Raw genomic sequence first — 16811 nt, 5'->3', positions numbered from 1 at the left:
TTTGGCAAAGATGTGGTTGTTCCAGGAAGCGCTGAGTGATGGGTTGCTGATTATATTCTGATAATCAGCAACCCATCCATAATCAGCGACCTTGTTCCAGCAGATGTGCAGGTTTTATTGATTGCTGTTTCAGTGCGGATATTATTGTTCTACTGATGCTTTTGTGCTGTGTTTAATTCTGTAATGTTAGCTACCTTGAGTTTTCTTCTAAAACAAAGATGCATTTTTTTTAAAAAAGTTAACAATTTGAGGAGAGGAAAAATGATTGTTTTCTAACCTTTTAAAGTAATAATAATAATAATAATAATAATAATAATAATAATAATAATAATAATTTATTATTTATACCCTGCCCATCTGGCTGGGTTTCCCCAGCCACTCTGAGTGGCTTCCAGCAAAATATTAAAATACAATAATTCATCAAATATTAAAAGCTTCCCTAAAATAACTATGATTTATACACTTTAAATAGTTTTCCTAATATCTTCAAATGAATATAGACTACACGCAACCTTTCCACAACTGCTGCCACATTCACTCAGAGATGCCTCTTTTTGTCCATGTTAATCTACTATTACAAGATGTTCCCCTTAAAATATTATAAACTGTATTGTCAAACATATGGAAAAAGCTGTGATTTTTGCCCTTTGTGAAAGGAAGAAATGAGATAAGATCTGACAGTTCAAAAGGTAGGGAAAAGAGAGATGCACAAAAAGTTTATGCAGCAGATGCCCTGCAGCTGGAGAAAAGCTTGAAAAGAAACTGAAGGAAAACAACTAAGCAAGAGAAGTCTTCATTGTGTAGGAAAAGAGGGAGCTTGGGATGCTGTAAGGCAGGCAAGAGGAATCCAGATTTTCCTAGGCTGCAGCTCCCGTCATCCATGGCTTTTGGCTGATCATAGCTGAGGTTGATGGGAGTTGGAGCCCAACACCTGCAGGGTCACAGGGTCCTCATCCCTGCTGAAAGCGAATGGAGCCTATGTAGTAGAATGATCTAAGTGTTGGGCTTAGGCTGGGAAGACCCAGCTTCAAATTCTTTCATCATTGAGGCTCACCCAGTGAATCTCCACTGACAGTCTCTCTGTCAAGTCTACCTGACCCGATTGTGAGGATAAAATTAGGGGTAGCTGCACAGTCTTGTCTTTTAAAAATTTAACATTAATCCTTGTGCTTGGGCCAATCTCATAAGGAATCATAGTGTAAATTACACCATTTGCTGTGCACTACAGAGACCCTGAACTACTACTTTCCGAAATAAATTCTAATATGTTTTACTGCTATTTGATTGCCATGCGGGTGTATGAAACAAAATTAGGATGGCAACAATGACAGTCCTTTAGTGAGTAACCAGGTTAGCTTGACCTTCATCCTTATGGAATTTAGTCCATTGTTTGAAGTAACATAAGCCTGTGAGATAGACTCACAGATATTCATATATGAGGTGAACATGTATGGAGAAAGTAGTTAGAAAACCAAAGAATAGCAAATCTTGAAATGCCAATGCAAAGTGTAGAGATCAGTACAAGGTCAGATCCATTTTGGGATTGTTCTTGAGAGATATTGAGCTTCGTATGAGTTCCTATAATTCTGACAAAAGGCTAGTTCAGTTCCAAGAAGGTGAAACAATGTTCCTCTTTAATCAGGCCTCGAACTGATTAACATCCTATACCCTTTTAAATGTTTGTAAGAGCAGGTGGGAGAGAGGGGGTATTGGCTAGTTTTGTTCTTGGTCTTGTTTTTATTATGTGTTTTGTGTTTTTATCTTGTATTTTTATGCTGTGAACTGCTCTGAGATCTATGGATGAAGAGCAGTATACAAATTTAATAAATAGTAATAGTAATCAGCTGCAACCTGAGCTCAAGATCCAGCAAAGCCATTTCTGTACATATACAATACGAGAAGATCCCAAACCAATGCAGTTTGGTGTCATTTTTCTTAATCTAAACCCTATTGATTTATACAGGTTTGGAATTCTGTTAAAAGTTGTCAAATTAGAGAAATAGCAAGTCCTCAGAATTTCTGAGACTATAGTTTCTTTCTTAAAATGGGGATGTGTACTGTTAATTCAGTTTGCAAACAAGGTGTACAAATTATTATATACTGACCATCCTCTAGAGCTTTAATGTGTATGTGTGACATAGATGGTTGTAGTGCAGGCATAGGCAACCTTCGGCCCCCAGATGTTTTGGCCTACAACTCCCATGATCCCTAGCCAGCAGGACCAGTGGTCAGGGATGATGGGAATTGTAGTCCAAAACATCTGGAGGGCCCAAGGTTGCCTGTGCCCATTGTAGTGACTATTCACTTCAAGTTTCCTAAAATAAATTTGAAAAATTAAAATGAAAGAGAGAAAAGAGGGGAATAAATTCAATTTCACATGTGCAGAAAGAAATGAATTGTAGTGATTGCTGTGGGAAAAATACTTCAGGATATAGTATGCAGTTAGGATGAACAATTTATTGTATATACAACTAAGCAATTGCGCTGTTTTAAAGAAATGGATGTGGTAATTAAAATAGATTTAGCATGAAAAGTACAACAGACAAATTAGAAGTCATTACAGAAGTTATTTGTTGACTTAAAAGAGCACAGAACTTGAAATAACAGACAGCAGGTTGCATTATAAACTAGGACAGTAAAAAACTGTACAGTACAAGCAACACATGACAATAAATTATGATCAATGAGGCAGTCTTTGATTTGGGACAAAAAGGACAAATGGAAAGTAATTAAAATCTCATAAATCCGCCATATCTTTTTTCCATCTCTGGAACCTCTTTGGAATAACTTTCTCCATCTTCATCTGAAGGAAGGAGAGAATCGGCAAAACGCTTAAGAAATCCACCATATCGTTTCTGGTAGTCCAGCCACCACTCTGGCCTCCCCACTCTTCTCATGAAGCCACCATATCTCTTTTGCAGCTCTTTGGCATCATCCTCCGATTCAGGACTGCGCTTGATGCTCCTCATGAAGCCACCATACCTCTTGATGATTTCACCATCATTCAGATCCCGATAATGCCCAGTTTCAGCATTTTCCCCTGTTCCAAGAAGCTCCTTCAGCAGATCAGAAGAATTAGCCAAGGCATCATCTTCAGCATCCTTCTTCATAAAGCCTCCATACCTTTTAGCAAGGATTTCTCCTCCATTAGGTTCCTCCTCTGGTTCTATATGATAGAGCTCATCCATCTTCTTCATGAAGCCACCATATCTTTTCATGAAACCACCATATTTTTTGGCTAGCAAATGACTCTCATCCTGTTCTTTTGGGTTGTCTCCTAGGGCACCAATGCCTTCCTGGGAAAGATCCAGTTTACTCAGTTGCAGAAGGTCTTTGCAGGTTTCCCAGGCCTTGGCAGAGGGCAACTTTCCTTCACATTCTAGTGTACATGCCTGAAAAATAGTTTGATTTACAAAGTAAGAACATATTTGTGATCTCTTTTTGCCTTGTCAAAAGCAGCAATACTAGAAATCCATATGTTAGAATATAAAACCAAGTTCTTTATAATTGGGTGGGGGGGGATGTTACAACTATCTATTTTTATCTTTCTCTGAAATACTTAGCTCACTGGGAACCATTAACCTGGGTTGGCTTAGCATTGCTTTGAGATTTGTGGTGGGATTTACATTGACAAGAAGAGATGCATCATCACATTTCCCCCAAAATGCATTTATTTATTAAAGATGAAATGTATTACATGGCACAGAGCCAGAGATTGCGTGGCAATATGTAATGTTGTTACAAGAAGGGAAGCCCGGCAAACCTAATGAGAGCAGATAGCAAATGTGAGTGGGCTACATGCAGTCTAAGCCCTTAACCCTTTTCTTACATTTGTTGATGGAACTACAGCTGTCTGTGGGCTGCACACATTGAGACTGGCTATCTGCATCTTAATGTAGGGTCAAATGTGTACTTGCATGTTCAGTGCAGAGGTGAAACATTAGTCCACCAAAGCAGCATGAGGTGGGGTGGGTGCCATGCCTTTTATTGTGTGGCCAACTCTGAATTTCTTTAGATTAAGAAGTCACATTAGAACCAGGAGCATCTTTTAAAAAATATTTAACAGAATTAATAATAATACTTTTTTATACCCTGCCCATCTGGTTGGGTTTCTCCAGCCACTCTGGGTGGCTCCCAATCAAATATTAAAAACAATACAGCATTAAATATTAAAAACTTCCCTAAACAGGGCTGCCTTCAGATGTCTTTTAAAAATAGGATAGTTGCTTATTTCCTTGACATCTGATGGGAGGGCGTTCCACAGGGCAGATGCTACTACCAAGAAGGCCCTCTGTCTGGTTCCCTGTAACCTCACTTCTTGCAATGAGGGAACCGCCAGAAGGCCCTCGGCGCTGGATCTCAGTGAATGATGGGGGTGGAGATGCTCCTTCAGGTATACAGGACTGAGGCCGTTTAGGGCTTTAAAGGTCAGCATCAACACTTTGAATTGTGCTCGGAAACATACTGGGAGCCAATACAGATCTCTCAGGACCGGTGTTATATGGTCCCGGAGGCCGCTCCCAGTCACCAGTCTAGCTGCCGCATTCTGGATTAATTGCAGTTTCCGGATCACCTTCAAAGGTAGCCCCACGTAGAGCACATTGCAATAGTCCAAGCAGGAGATAACTAGAGCATGCACCACTCTGGCGAGACAGTCCGCGGGCAGGTAGGGTCTCAGCCAACATCTGCCAACAACAAAGCAGGTAACACATGACCTTGGGGTGGGGGCTGCTGAGCATGTGGCTGCACTTCCACACAGCGGCTGTACACCACTTCATTTGCTGAAATTTAAGTTGCTGTAAATACACGCATCATTGTGCCGGCATGCATGGCCCTCCCTATACGATTCTGGCTGTGTACTCACATAGGATAGGGATCACAGGGTTGCTATACTAGCCAGTTAATACAAGTGTATTGGAAGCAAGCATCTTTTCAACAGAACCCTACATTATTCATTCAAAGGAAGGATTATTTTTTGTTTTATTTTGCATATTTAGACCACACCGTTTAGTATAACTTCCTCACAGAAGGCTTTCCAACAGGGATACATCATAGAAAGAAATAAAATCACTGTAGCACAAAAATAAATAGCCCAATGCACCAAAAAGTATTCATAAAAATCATGCCAGCACATCCATATTAAAGTGAAACAACAACGAAAAAATGTCTAATACTGATAGCAAATTTCAGAATCCCTATTTAGTATATCTAACATGATGGTTGGAACACCTAGCTCATTGCTTGAGAAGTGACAGTAGTGGTTTGCAAAATGTTTTTTGAAATGTTAGTCAATATATGTGGTGTAAATTATCCAATGTATTGTCTATAGTATTACAATTCAAAGTGTGTAGGCTAGTAATGAATATATCAGAGGGTTCTGATTAAAATTGTTGGTTGGATTGAAAATGTAATCTAGAGGAAAGGAGGACCCCAGACTGAGGTTTTACACTAAAAAATTATAGCAGGCACTGTGTAAGGGCTGCCTGTGGCTCAGTTCTGATACAGGGGTAGCTAATACTCAGCCGCTGCCCACCCCCCATTCTGCAAAATAGAAGCTGTTCATGCTTGAATAGGAATATCTGGAATAAAGTAGATCTCCTAACAGTGACTGTAAACATCTCTTTCAGGGGGTGGGAGGATGAGGTGGGTAGGTTATTGGTTTGTTTTGGTTTTGATGTATTTTGATGTATGTATTTTGTGTTTTTTATCTGGAATTCTTATGTGATGAACTGTCTTGAGATCTATGGATGAAGGATGGTATACAAATGCTAATCATTAGCAACACGATCTTCATCTACTATTGTTCCCAACAGAGCTGTCATTTGCATGTATAAATGAACAATCTGGAAAACAGATAGCCACTTCAAAATCCATTCCTTTTCAAAGAGTTACAGTGGTACCTTGGGTACTTAATTCGTTCCGGACGTCCGTACTTAACCTGAAACTGTTCTTAACCTGAAGCACCACTTTAGCTAATGGGGCCTCCTGCTGCTGCTGCACCACCGGAGCACGATTTCTGTTCTCATCCTGAAGCAAAGTTCTTAACCTGAAGCACTATTTCTGGGTTAGCGGAGTCTGTAACCTGAAGCATATGTAACCTGAAGCGTATGTAACCCGAGGTACCACTGTGCAACATATTTATATGTAGTAATTCTAGGTACCTTTTTGCCTTATGCTGTCTAACTTCCTTGGGTCCCCTCCCTCTTTTTTTTCTCTTTCAGGCAAGACAGAACAGTTATACAATGGTTATAAACAACATAGGTTCAAATACACACAGAACTAAAATAAATAGCCACTTGACTTCCTCCCAAATTCAAGCACATCCCATTAATTTCAACGTGAAAATCGAACACAAGTAATATATCATTCCGTATTAACATTTCTATTTCCTTAGTCTAGTCTTAATGAAGGTGATTTATAGTGGATTATATAGTAAGGGTGATAGTATCAATCACTATTGCAGAAAGAAATGTTAAAACCAATTCTATTCATGTACAAAGTACTTCATTTAATGCCAGCTCAAACATTTTGTCAAAATATGTCATCTGTTAACAGCTTAAAATGGAAACAAATTTAGAACATGGAGTATTTAATTTGCAGTACAGCCCACCAGTTTATAGATAATGTGCTCTGAAACATTGTTAAGAGTTGCCAGTGAGTACTAAAACAAGTGATCTGATGTGACCATACCTTTTTTACATGGATCTTTAATGTTCTTGTATGCATATTTACTCAGAAGTAAATCGCACTGTATGCAATGGGACTTATTCCCAGGGGTACAGGATTTCAACTTTATATGGTCAAAATAACGAGAGTCCTGAACTTAAATAATGCTTTTAGTTGCAAGTTCCTATGTTTCTGGATCCTTGTTACGATCCTGCAATACATGCAGTTATGAAGAAAATAATAAAGCACAACAATAAGAGCCTAACAATATTACAGGAACCCTCTTGAACCTTGAAGAGACTACCTCCATTCCCTTTGATGTACATGGAGATGAAGCAACATGGTACTTCATTTTTCCCCCCATGGGGTTGTTAAAGGTCAGTTCCCTGGTGATGCCTAATTTTCACATTCAAAAACAGTTCTGCATCTCCACTGTCTCTAGCATCCTCAGCAAAAAGATGGTGAAGGAAATTTTGGACAGGTATGGAATATGGGTATTATAAACAAATGTCTGCTATTCTTTTGCCCCAGGCTTGCAAATGCCAGCAAGACTGAGTGCAGAGGCATGTTTCCTTCTGTGGCTCTCCCGCAGGTTCCCATCTAGCAGATTTAGCTAGAAATCAAGAGTTCACTTAGGAGAGTTGAAGGACTTTTGTGCACCCCATGGGACTTCTAAAAATATTACTTTTGAAGACCAGAACCTGTGAAACATGCCACATCAAAAGCTCCCTTTGAAGCTCATCTCATTTTGGGCTGTCACAAGGCTTGGAAACCAGGTTCACATTTTCAATCAGTCATGCAATTCACTCAGTGACCCTGTACTACCTAACCTATCTTAACCTAACCTAACCCAACCCAACCCCCAGGGCTGTTGTGGGGTAAAATTGAGATGGAATGAAAAAGCCATGCATGCCACCTTAGGCTCCTTGGAGAAAAGGTGGTGTGTACATTTAATACCTAATTAAATAATACATTTCAAAACTGGCTTGCCAATTGCCATGGATTGCAGTTTGAGCCACCAAAATTCAAATGCCTCATGAGCAAATGGAACTAGTTGTGCATTATTATGGATCTGAGCATTAGAGTTGGAAAAGCCAAATGCCAATAATAATTCACATGAACCCATGCAGACTGATTACGCCAAACATCTTTACCACTGAGGATCTCAAGCAGACAACACATAAACCTTCGGATATTCAGGCAAGTAATATTTGATAGAGAAGGCATATATTCTCCAGCAAAATCAAAGGCAAAGTTGAAATGGGCTCCAAAAGGAAACCATCCATTTTTGAACTGTGCCTGCTGTATTTTCATGAATCATGTTTATATGCGCCTTGGCCAATTAGTTCATTGATGGTGCCTAAAGACTTACAGCAGATTAAAATAACCCGCTCCAGGAAGAGGGTACAAAACCCAAGAATGGTATTAATTATGCCACCACCATAACTCTGGGATAAGTATTGTACAGGGAGACAATAATGAACAATGGAATTGAAGTCTTCAGTGTTCATGCTGGTCTTAAAAACAATAGATTCCATATATAATTTTAGGGATGCAAATGCCCAATTTACATACTTTACGTAAGCAAAAGTAATCCTATTCCTTCTGCCTCATTTTCTATGCTCATCAATTCCATGATTACATAACCAAGCTAGATCTAGTATTTGTACAGTGAGAAATGTGGGAGTTCTCCAAGGTGCTGAACTACAGAAGTACAGAAGTGTAGCATAAACCAATATGACAGGTTTTGTGATTATTTATTATAAATTTATCAAAGAAGCATAGATAATTTAACTCTAAATAGTAAGTATTCAATATGATCTTAAGTTGCACTAAGATCAGGTTTCAGGCAATCTTCTGCTAGTGGGTGAAGAAGCGCATATTTAAGCTCCTTGGAGGAAAAGTATATGTCTCTGAGGGCATATACAATTACATGCTTGTATTGCGCATTGTTAATCCAGAATAACTCATTCTCTCTGATGCTGTACTCAGGTTCATTTATACATATTGGAAGTAACACATTACACACAAACATATGTAAAAAAATTACATTATTAATTATTTAACAGCCCTTCAAGAATGGCTAAAGTGCATTAGGGGGTGGCTAATCTGTGTTAGAGATACACACAATTTTGACTTTTGTAATCTGATTGCACGAGCAGAGCTTTTCGTGGTAATTCATCATTTCTATTTTATATTGGTTTTTCAAAATTCATATTCTGTTTTAAAATATTTTAAAGTTGTTATTTATTATATATTGTACATTATTGTACACCACCTTGCGATAGAGATGGAATGTGAGTAATAATAGGCTTCTTAATTGGCTAATAAATTAATTGGGTTCTTCAGAAACAAGCCTAAATTCTGCTTACCAGGGGGTTGATGTCTGCATGATATGCCAATCGGTGGGTGCAAGATGCACAGTCTTTGCTGCATTCTGCCTGAACTGTAAGGATGAGGCATGTGCTAAGAGCGAAGAGCAAGAAATAACATCTCAGAAGAAATGTCATGGTCTGCAAAAAGAAAAAAATAATAATTGAACTTAATCACTTGCTTCCTTGTTCAAGGCACATACATTGCGTTCCAAATTGATATGCACAAGGAAGTTTGGTGAAAGAGCACTAACCATCATACACCAATGACACCCTCTACAACCATGGATTTGAACAAATTTGCTCATAATCAAGCAGATGCTTCCAAGAAAGAACACTGAAGACCAAAGCATTAAAATCTATTCATGCTCTTTTAAATCTAATGTGTTAATGTTGCACGTCAGAAAGTTAGAGAGCCTATCTCTCATTCCTTAGTCCAGAGACCACATTTCTGATTTATAATTGTGCTGCTTCATTTGAACATGTAGGGTCCTGAAAGTTATCAACGAACGAAGAAGCATTTAAAAGAACTATGAGTTTCTGCCTTCCTCCAAAAATTAATTAACCTGGAATAATTACCACTCATTGGTTCTGTATACATGGTTCCTAATGCTGTTTAGAATGACATTTGACATACCTTGGGCTGGAGGGGAAATGTTGATCCTCTCTGCTACTCTTTAATCACACTGATGGCTATATCACAAGAGCACAAGTAAAGTGGGTTTATTAAATAGGTATCTAAATTGAGACACCTTGTCTAGGAGGTTGGAAGAACAGATATTGACTAGCATTGATCTTGGCTACTAGGTCAAGAGAAGGCAAGAAGACTGTGGTGTTAGTCCCATAAGGAAAGGGAGCACATCACTGGTGACAGAACAGAGTTTGATCCACGTTCATGGCAAAGTTTGCAGCACCAGCAAAAGCATGCAACCCATTCCCATGGATTTACATAGGAAGCTGCCTCATACTGTTCCATCCAGCTCAGTGTTGCCCACCTGGCTGGCAGAAGCTAGCCAGGATTTCAGGCAGGAGCCCTTTCCAGCCCTACCTGGAGACACCGGGGTGGAAACCCGAGACCTTCGAAGCTCTGCACTAAGTAGAAACGAGAGTGAACATTGGGCTGCTGGAAAGAGGCTGAGGAGGAATCCCCTCCCGTCCCTCGACGCCCATCTCCCTCCGTCCCCTTACCTCTTCTCCTCGAGGGTTCCTGGCCGTTCTTCCGAAGGGAGCAGCTGCTCCGTTGAAGTTTAGAGAATCTCGCTCGGTGGTTTTTCCTTCTTCTTTTAAAAGAAGAGCGCAGATGCGGCTGTCGAGGAGCTGCGGGGAGAAAGAGAGAAAACAAAACAAGCGAGTCAAGGCATGGACGGGAGTTCAGCGCCGCGCTGCGGACAGCTCCCTCGAGGCTGGCCGGCTCCAGCAGATCTTACATGGTGGAGAAGCGAACTTCGAGGACGAGCCGCTCCTTGCCTGCCTCCTTTCCCTTTTCCGAGGCTGGTCTGTTCCGTGGGCTCGGGAGCTCTCCAGCAAAGTCAGCACCCGAGGAAGTGGAGCGAGCGACTTTATAATTAGTCAAAAAAGAGAAACGCCGAGCCTTCCCCAATCGCTTCCAGCCTCCATGTGACGCAGCACCGACGACATCCAGTAGGAGCTCCTGGCACTCTGGGGAGGGGGAGGAAGGGGGCTCTCGCACGCTGCCCGAGGCCAACAGACGACGCACGACTCTCTTGTTCCCCGGCGTGGGTGGGCAGATGAACTACTCACCGGCCGTCCCCCCATCTCCCCATCCCACTCAGAGATCCATTTCACCCCGAGGTAGCTCCCCCCCCCCGTAAAAATGGATGGCGCGGGGAAGGGACACGAGTACTTCCAGTCTGCCCCTTGGGACGGGTGCACCCTTCCCCCGTGTTGAGGCCACATTTTTCTCCCCTTTAGCTGTGAGGAGTGGATGTTGGCAGGATAGATCTCTTCCCCCTTTCGAAGGCTCTGGCCCTGAGTCGTCCACCGTCGAGGGAGGATGTTGGACGCGAATCAGTTCCTCAGATCATAGTGAAGGGATGCCATTGGGAACGTCACTCTGGTGCTCAACAGTTTGCCAAGCCATATTTATATGTTCATTAAAGTTATATAGCTGCCCATCAATTAGTTCATCAGTTATGTCCTAGTTATACAGCTGCTCATCGATAGCTATGAATAAATATTCCCTGGGTTAAGCTTAGAAGCAAAACGAAGCTTACAGAGGAAGCAATATTAAAAATACAACACGCAGGGATTGAAACCAACAAGGAACAGTAAAAGACAGGAGCACAATCCACCAAAAAACCACCCATAGAGACAGAATAAAACAATTTACATAAAAGCATAAAACAATATACAGTCCAAATTTAAAACGCAATTTTAAACCCTGGGTGATACAGAAGGATTTGGGGTGCAAGGTGAGTCTGTATGGGGGGACCACTACATAGCTGAGGTGCCACTCTGAAAATGACCCCTCCAAAAAGCTTGTATCTGATATATATTTCCTGCTCCACCACCCGTCCTCAAGGTTCTGTGAGTGACCCTGCATCTTGCCACCTGTGCTGTGGGAGAAGAGGGCTGGGTGGCCTCAGGCTTTCAGCATTGTTTCCCAGCTGCTGCCACCTATGTGGCACGCCCTCCCCATACATATCCACCCCTTTCCCCCTCGGAGAGTGATTTGGGCTTTGCTTCCCAGATTCAGATCTTTTGAACATGCCTGCCACTCACAATGTACTTGAGGACCAGGACAACCCCTGTGTGGATCCAAGCTAGTCCAAACGACAGCAGAGGCACTTGTCCAAAAGGCTGTCTGTCGCAGGCAAACTTTTGAGAACTATCCTATCCTGCTTCTGATTTAGCACTCTGGTGTCAAAACAGCCATGGTGGATACCATCCCAATTTCACAGCTGCTTCTTGAATGGTGCATGGACACTAAAACCATCTAGTTTGCTTCCCTGTAGTATGACACAGCTTTGCATCCCCTTCAGTCCTAGCATAAATGCTTATGTCAAGCACCCATTTTATGCCAGAGCTGTGTATAAAATTGTCACATTCTCAGGTAAACAAAGAAATGCAGTCTGTCTTTGTGAAAGTATGCATAGCATGATGCTCAATATGCCTGCACTAGGTGTGTGCATGGGTGAGGAGGATGCCCAGTTCCCTATGGGAGCCCCACCCATACATTTACTGCACCTCCAAGAAACACGGGAACTGTAGTTTGTTAAGGGTGCTGGGAATTGAAGCTCTGTGAGGGGCAAACTAGAGTACCCAGGATTCTATGGGAGGGGTGTGCATGCTTTAAATGTGCTGTAAAAGGTGTGGTTTGTACACAGCCTTAAGAAAAGACACAAAAGTTTTCTGCTACAGAGAGTGGGGGGTGGGGAGGGGTTTCCAAACAAGGGAGCATCAGGAGGACAGTTGACTGCAGGTAAGGAGTAACTGATTTTAATAAACTTCTAACACACCTGGCTTTTCACTGTTAGAAGACAGGTTTTCTTGTTATTTAAACAGACTCCGAGGAATCTGAACAACTCCCAGAGCACTTGCAGAGGCCCTTAAAAAGACAACCTGAAAAGCAAGCAAGCAAGGAAGGAAGCAAGCCAGCCAGCCAACCAACCAACCACCATCATAAATATAAAGTGTTTGAGAGCTATGAGATGTGAGCTGATCCATGGACTGAAAGATGTTTCACACATTACAGAGTAACAAAACAAAGCAAAGGTGTTACTTTCTATATGAAACAGATTTGCACATTACATTTTTAGGTGTACACCTAAAAAGGTATGTTGTTAAAAGATCCTGAAACAATTTTCAGATCACTTATTAGTGGGAAGCAAATAAACTCAGTGCTCAGGCCGAAGCAGGATAATCCCATGAAAAGATTCTTTTCAATGTTTGTAGCAATGCAATCCCCAACAAGCAGAAGAGGTGCTTAGGGAAGACAGCATGCCCTCTCTCTTGTGTTTTAGACCACAGGTGCTTATTATTCACCATGGGTTGTCTAATATCCCAGCCAGCTCAGTGTTTCTATATCCTGAGTGTTATAAACAATTAAATGGATCTTCACACATGGCATAGATGCTGAAAGTACAAATCCATTTGCTTAAAATAAAGCCTGTGTTTGATAACATCACTATAGTTCTTATGAAGTCTTTTAAAAGATAAGGAAATGGTCTTTAGAAAAGAAAGACAATGAGGTATAATTGTTGGAGTGTCAGTCTTGGTCCTAAAAGTCTCAGGTTCACATCCCCACTGCAGCCATGGAGCTCACCTGGTGACCTTGAGAAAATCACTTTCTCTCATCTTACCTATCTCACAGGGTTCTTGTGAGGGTGAAATGAGGGAGTGCAGAAGAGAACCAACCATGTATGCTGCCTTGAGCCCCTGGAGGAAAGGCAGGAAATAAGTGTAACGAACAATCAAACAAATGAATAACCAAGCAGAAGAAGGGAAACACACCAATTTCTTGCAATTTACTTTGGAATGTATTTGACAGCATCATTTTGGTCTTTGTCCCCTCTCCCGCACTGAAATGCCTTGTCCTAGACTTCTGAAATGACTCGATGTCAACAAATCTGCTAAAAGTGGCAAGACAGATATGTTAGGTCAGCTGAAAATGGGCTCTAATATTGTTATAACGCCACTATAATGACTTTTATTGTGACTGGTCATTATCTCATATATTTCTGAGCTTTGCATAGACAAACCAGAGACTCGAAGGATTGTGACCTTTTGGCCTCACTGTTTTCATCCCACCCACCATCCTTATTCATATATCAACCAACTCGAGACTACATTTCACACCTCCAATGAAGTGGGCTTCAGTTGCAAGAAAGCTTATGCCATAATAAATCTCTTAACTTTTAAAGTCCTCTGTATACATTTTGTTCAGGCTATGTCTGAAAAGGTGCCACCCCCACCCAAAGGACCATAGTCACTGCCTCTGATGGCTTTGATCTGTCTTTATTAGAATCCAGGCAAATACTATGAGGAACAGATGGTTGCTGAGCCTGCTCCACAGCCGAGGAGGGGGAAAAGTGAATGTCAAGGATACAGGCAGCAGTACTGAAACAAACAAACACACGCGCAGCCGAAAGAAAATGGTTACTGGAGCATTGTGGCTAGACATTTTAGCAGAAGAAGAGAGCTATGCCATGCACTAGGAAGGAGGGTGACCAGATGCAAAAGAGAATGGGGCCCCTGCAACTTTGATAGTTGGGTGGAAGAGGGAAGATCAGCAGGTGTAGCCCACCTTGCCAGTGACACTTGCTTTAAATTCCCTCTGAACAACCTGCAAAGGGGGTAGGGGTGGAAGCAAAAAGAACGAAACCAAATCATTAATGGTGTCAAGTTATAGGAAACATTGACATCAACTATGAAAGGCTCGCTGCATTATGATATTATACACAGGAGCATAAGAAGATCCCTGCTAGATCAGGCCAAAAGCCCTGTTTACTCCAGGATCCTGTTCTCATGGTTGCCAATTTATTTATATGCCACATAATTGCCCAGGTGGCTTCTCAGTGGATCTTAAATGGCTACGAGAAGTGGGACCTGGGCACAACAGTCCCCTCTCCATTTGTGGATCCCAACACTTTTGACTGTGGAGCTACAACACAGCTACCATGGCTAGCCTTATACTCCATGAATTTATCCAGTCCTCTTTAAAGGGTTATACCCTTCTCAGGGTCAAAGGAATGTTGCTTGTGATACTCAAAACACAAAGCTTTTGGCCTATCATGCCCTACTGAGTTAAAGGTAAAGGTAAAGGTACCCCTGCCTGTACGGGCCAGTCTTGCCAGACTCTGGGGTTGTGCGCCCATCTCACTCAAGAGGCCAGGGGCCAGCGCTGACCGAAGACACTTCCGGGTCACGTGGCCAGCGTGACATTGCTGCTCTGGCGAGCCAGAGCTGCACACGGAAATGCCGTTTACCTTCCCGCTAGAAAGCGGTCCCTATTTATCTACTTGCACCCGAAGGTGCTTTCGAACTGCTAGGTTGGCAGGCGCTGGGACTGAGCAACGGGAGCGCACCCCGCCGCGGGGATTCGAACCGCCGACCTTTCAATCGGCAAGCCCTAGGCGCTGAGGCTTTTACCCACAGCGCCACCCGCGTCCCCCTACTGAGTTAGCACAAGTTATATTCTGTTGCTCCTAAGAAAAGTATATACGTATGCTGACGCACACTGAGCATTTCTTAAAGTTTCCTATTACGATGCTTTCTCTTTCCCACCCTTTTCTCCCGTCAGAACAGAGATGAAAAGAAAAGTCTCACTTCATTTTGTCCTCACTGCCATAGGCACCTCTTGAGTGTACTGTATACCTTGCATCCGATCTGCATTATTCTCAGCCAGACTCGTTCACTAGAGGGCACTCACTTCCTTGCAGGAGCTTTTGAGAACCCTGTTCTTAAGAGCAAAGAGCGTTTGTTTATTAAGCGCTGGCACTGGTTCAGAACGATGCAGTAAGGAACAAGTTTGGGTCATTGTTAATAATATTTGTAGGTGCAAGGGCATGTATGCTTCAAGGAGCAAGGCGATAAGTCAATAGTACAGCACATGATTTAGAGGTCCCAGGTTTTATCATCATAATGGCATTAAATGATCCCAGATAGCAGGACCTGTCCTAAGACACAGGAGAATCACAACACTGAAGATATTGAGGCAGGTAGACCAATGGTCTTCTGGTACAGTACTGTAGATGGACCAAGGATGTGATTCTCTCTATACAAGGCAGTGTCAAGTGTTCATAGAAACACATGTACAGTATGTATTTCTATACAGAAAACTGTTCTATACAAAGTCTGCTATTGGTTCATCTAACCCAATAGAGCCTACTCCAATTGTCTGTAGCACTATCATTCCACTTTCCCAATAATTTACAATCTGATTGAATTGGGCTTCAAATTACAGGCTCGGTTTAGAATGGAATATATTGAGGTAAGAGCCGCCCCATTCATTTCACGGGGGCTTCTGTAGAACCTCCCAGAGTACCATAGCCAAACATCTCTTATTATGAATTCTTCTTGTTTAAAATAGACATTGTTATTGATAAAATGTAATGTATATGTTACATAAGATTATTAAAATGGGGGAGGGGGGGAATGTAGTTCAAAAATTCTGTATGGCAATATCAGGGGCAAGGGAAAAGCTACTTTTTCCAGTCAGTTCAATATACAAATAATAGATGATACATAACTGTACTTCAAATATATTTTCTGCAGACAATAAAGCAGCATTCTTTTATTTCCATTTCATGAAGATAGTTACACAGAAAAATGAGCCTCAGCTTGTAAATGCTTTTTGCAAAAGAATGAATATTGCAGATAACAAAAAAATATATCCACATTGTATATGATTTCCTTGGTAAAAACAATATTTGCCATCATGATAAATTGCATTTTGGGTTTTATACACAGGAGGAGAAATACTGAAAACAACTGTGGGAAAACCTGACAACGTGTTTTCTTTCTTATTTGGATTCCAGTGACTGAGGAGGTGGCACCCTTATAAAATGAAGGCATGCCTAACATCAATGTTCCCATTACGCCCATGAGATGCTTTATTATATTAACAAACAGAAGATGTGACAGGCTTATATATTACATATTCTTTCAGGCTGCAATCCTATACACACTTATCTGGAAATAAGTTCCATTGAACTCAGAGAGTTGACATGTACAGGACTGCACTGTTTGTATGTTGTATGTACAACATATTGTGTGTAAAACATTAGTGTTCATATATTCAGAAATATTTTT

At 41.5% G+C, this 16811-nt stretch overlaps 1 protein-coding gene across 1 annotated transcript; it reads right to left on the bottom strand.

Moving 5' to 3' along the window:
* PENK (proenkephalin) lies at positions 1-10626 on the bottom strand. Its single transcript, XM_081917647.1, has 4 exons — positions 10466-10626; positions 10227-10355; positions 9039-9179; positions 1-3392 (listed from the first exon to the last, which is right to left on the bottom strand). Exons 3-4 carry the CDS (start codon positions 9174-9176, stop codon positions 2730-2732), a joined length of 801 nt encoding a protein of 266 aa, XP_081773773.1. The 5' UTR covers positions 9177-9179; positions 10227-10355; positions 10466-10626; the 3' UTR covers positions 1-2729.
* Between the last annotated feature and the right edge of the window lie 6185 nt (positions 10627-16811).

Source organism: Podarcis melisellensis, assembly GCF_964234715.1.
Source record: "Podarcis melisellensis genome assembly, chromosome: 7".
In the NCBI taxonomy this organism is placed as follows: domain Eukaryota; kingdom Metazoa; phylum Chordata; class Lepidosauria; order Squamata; family Lacertidae; genus Podarcis; species Podarcis melisellensis.
This window is presented reverse-complemented; position numbering and strand designations above follow the sequence as displayed.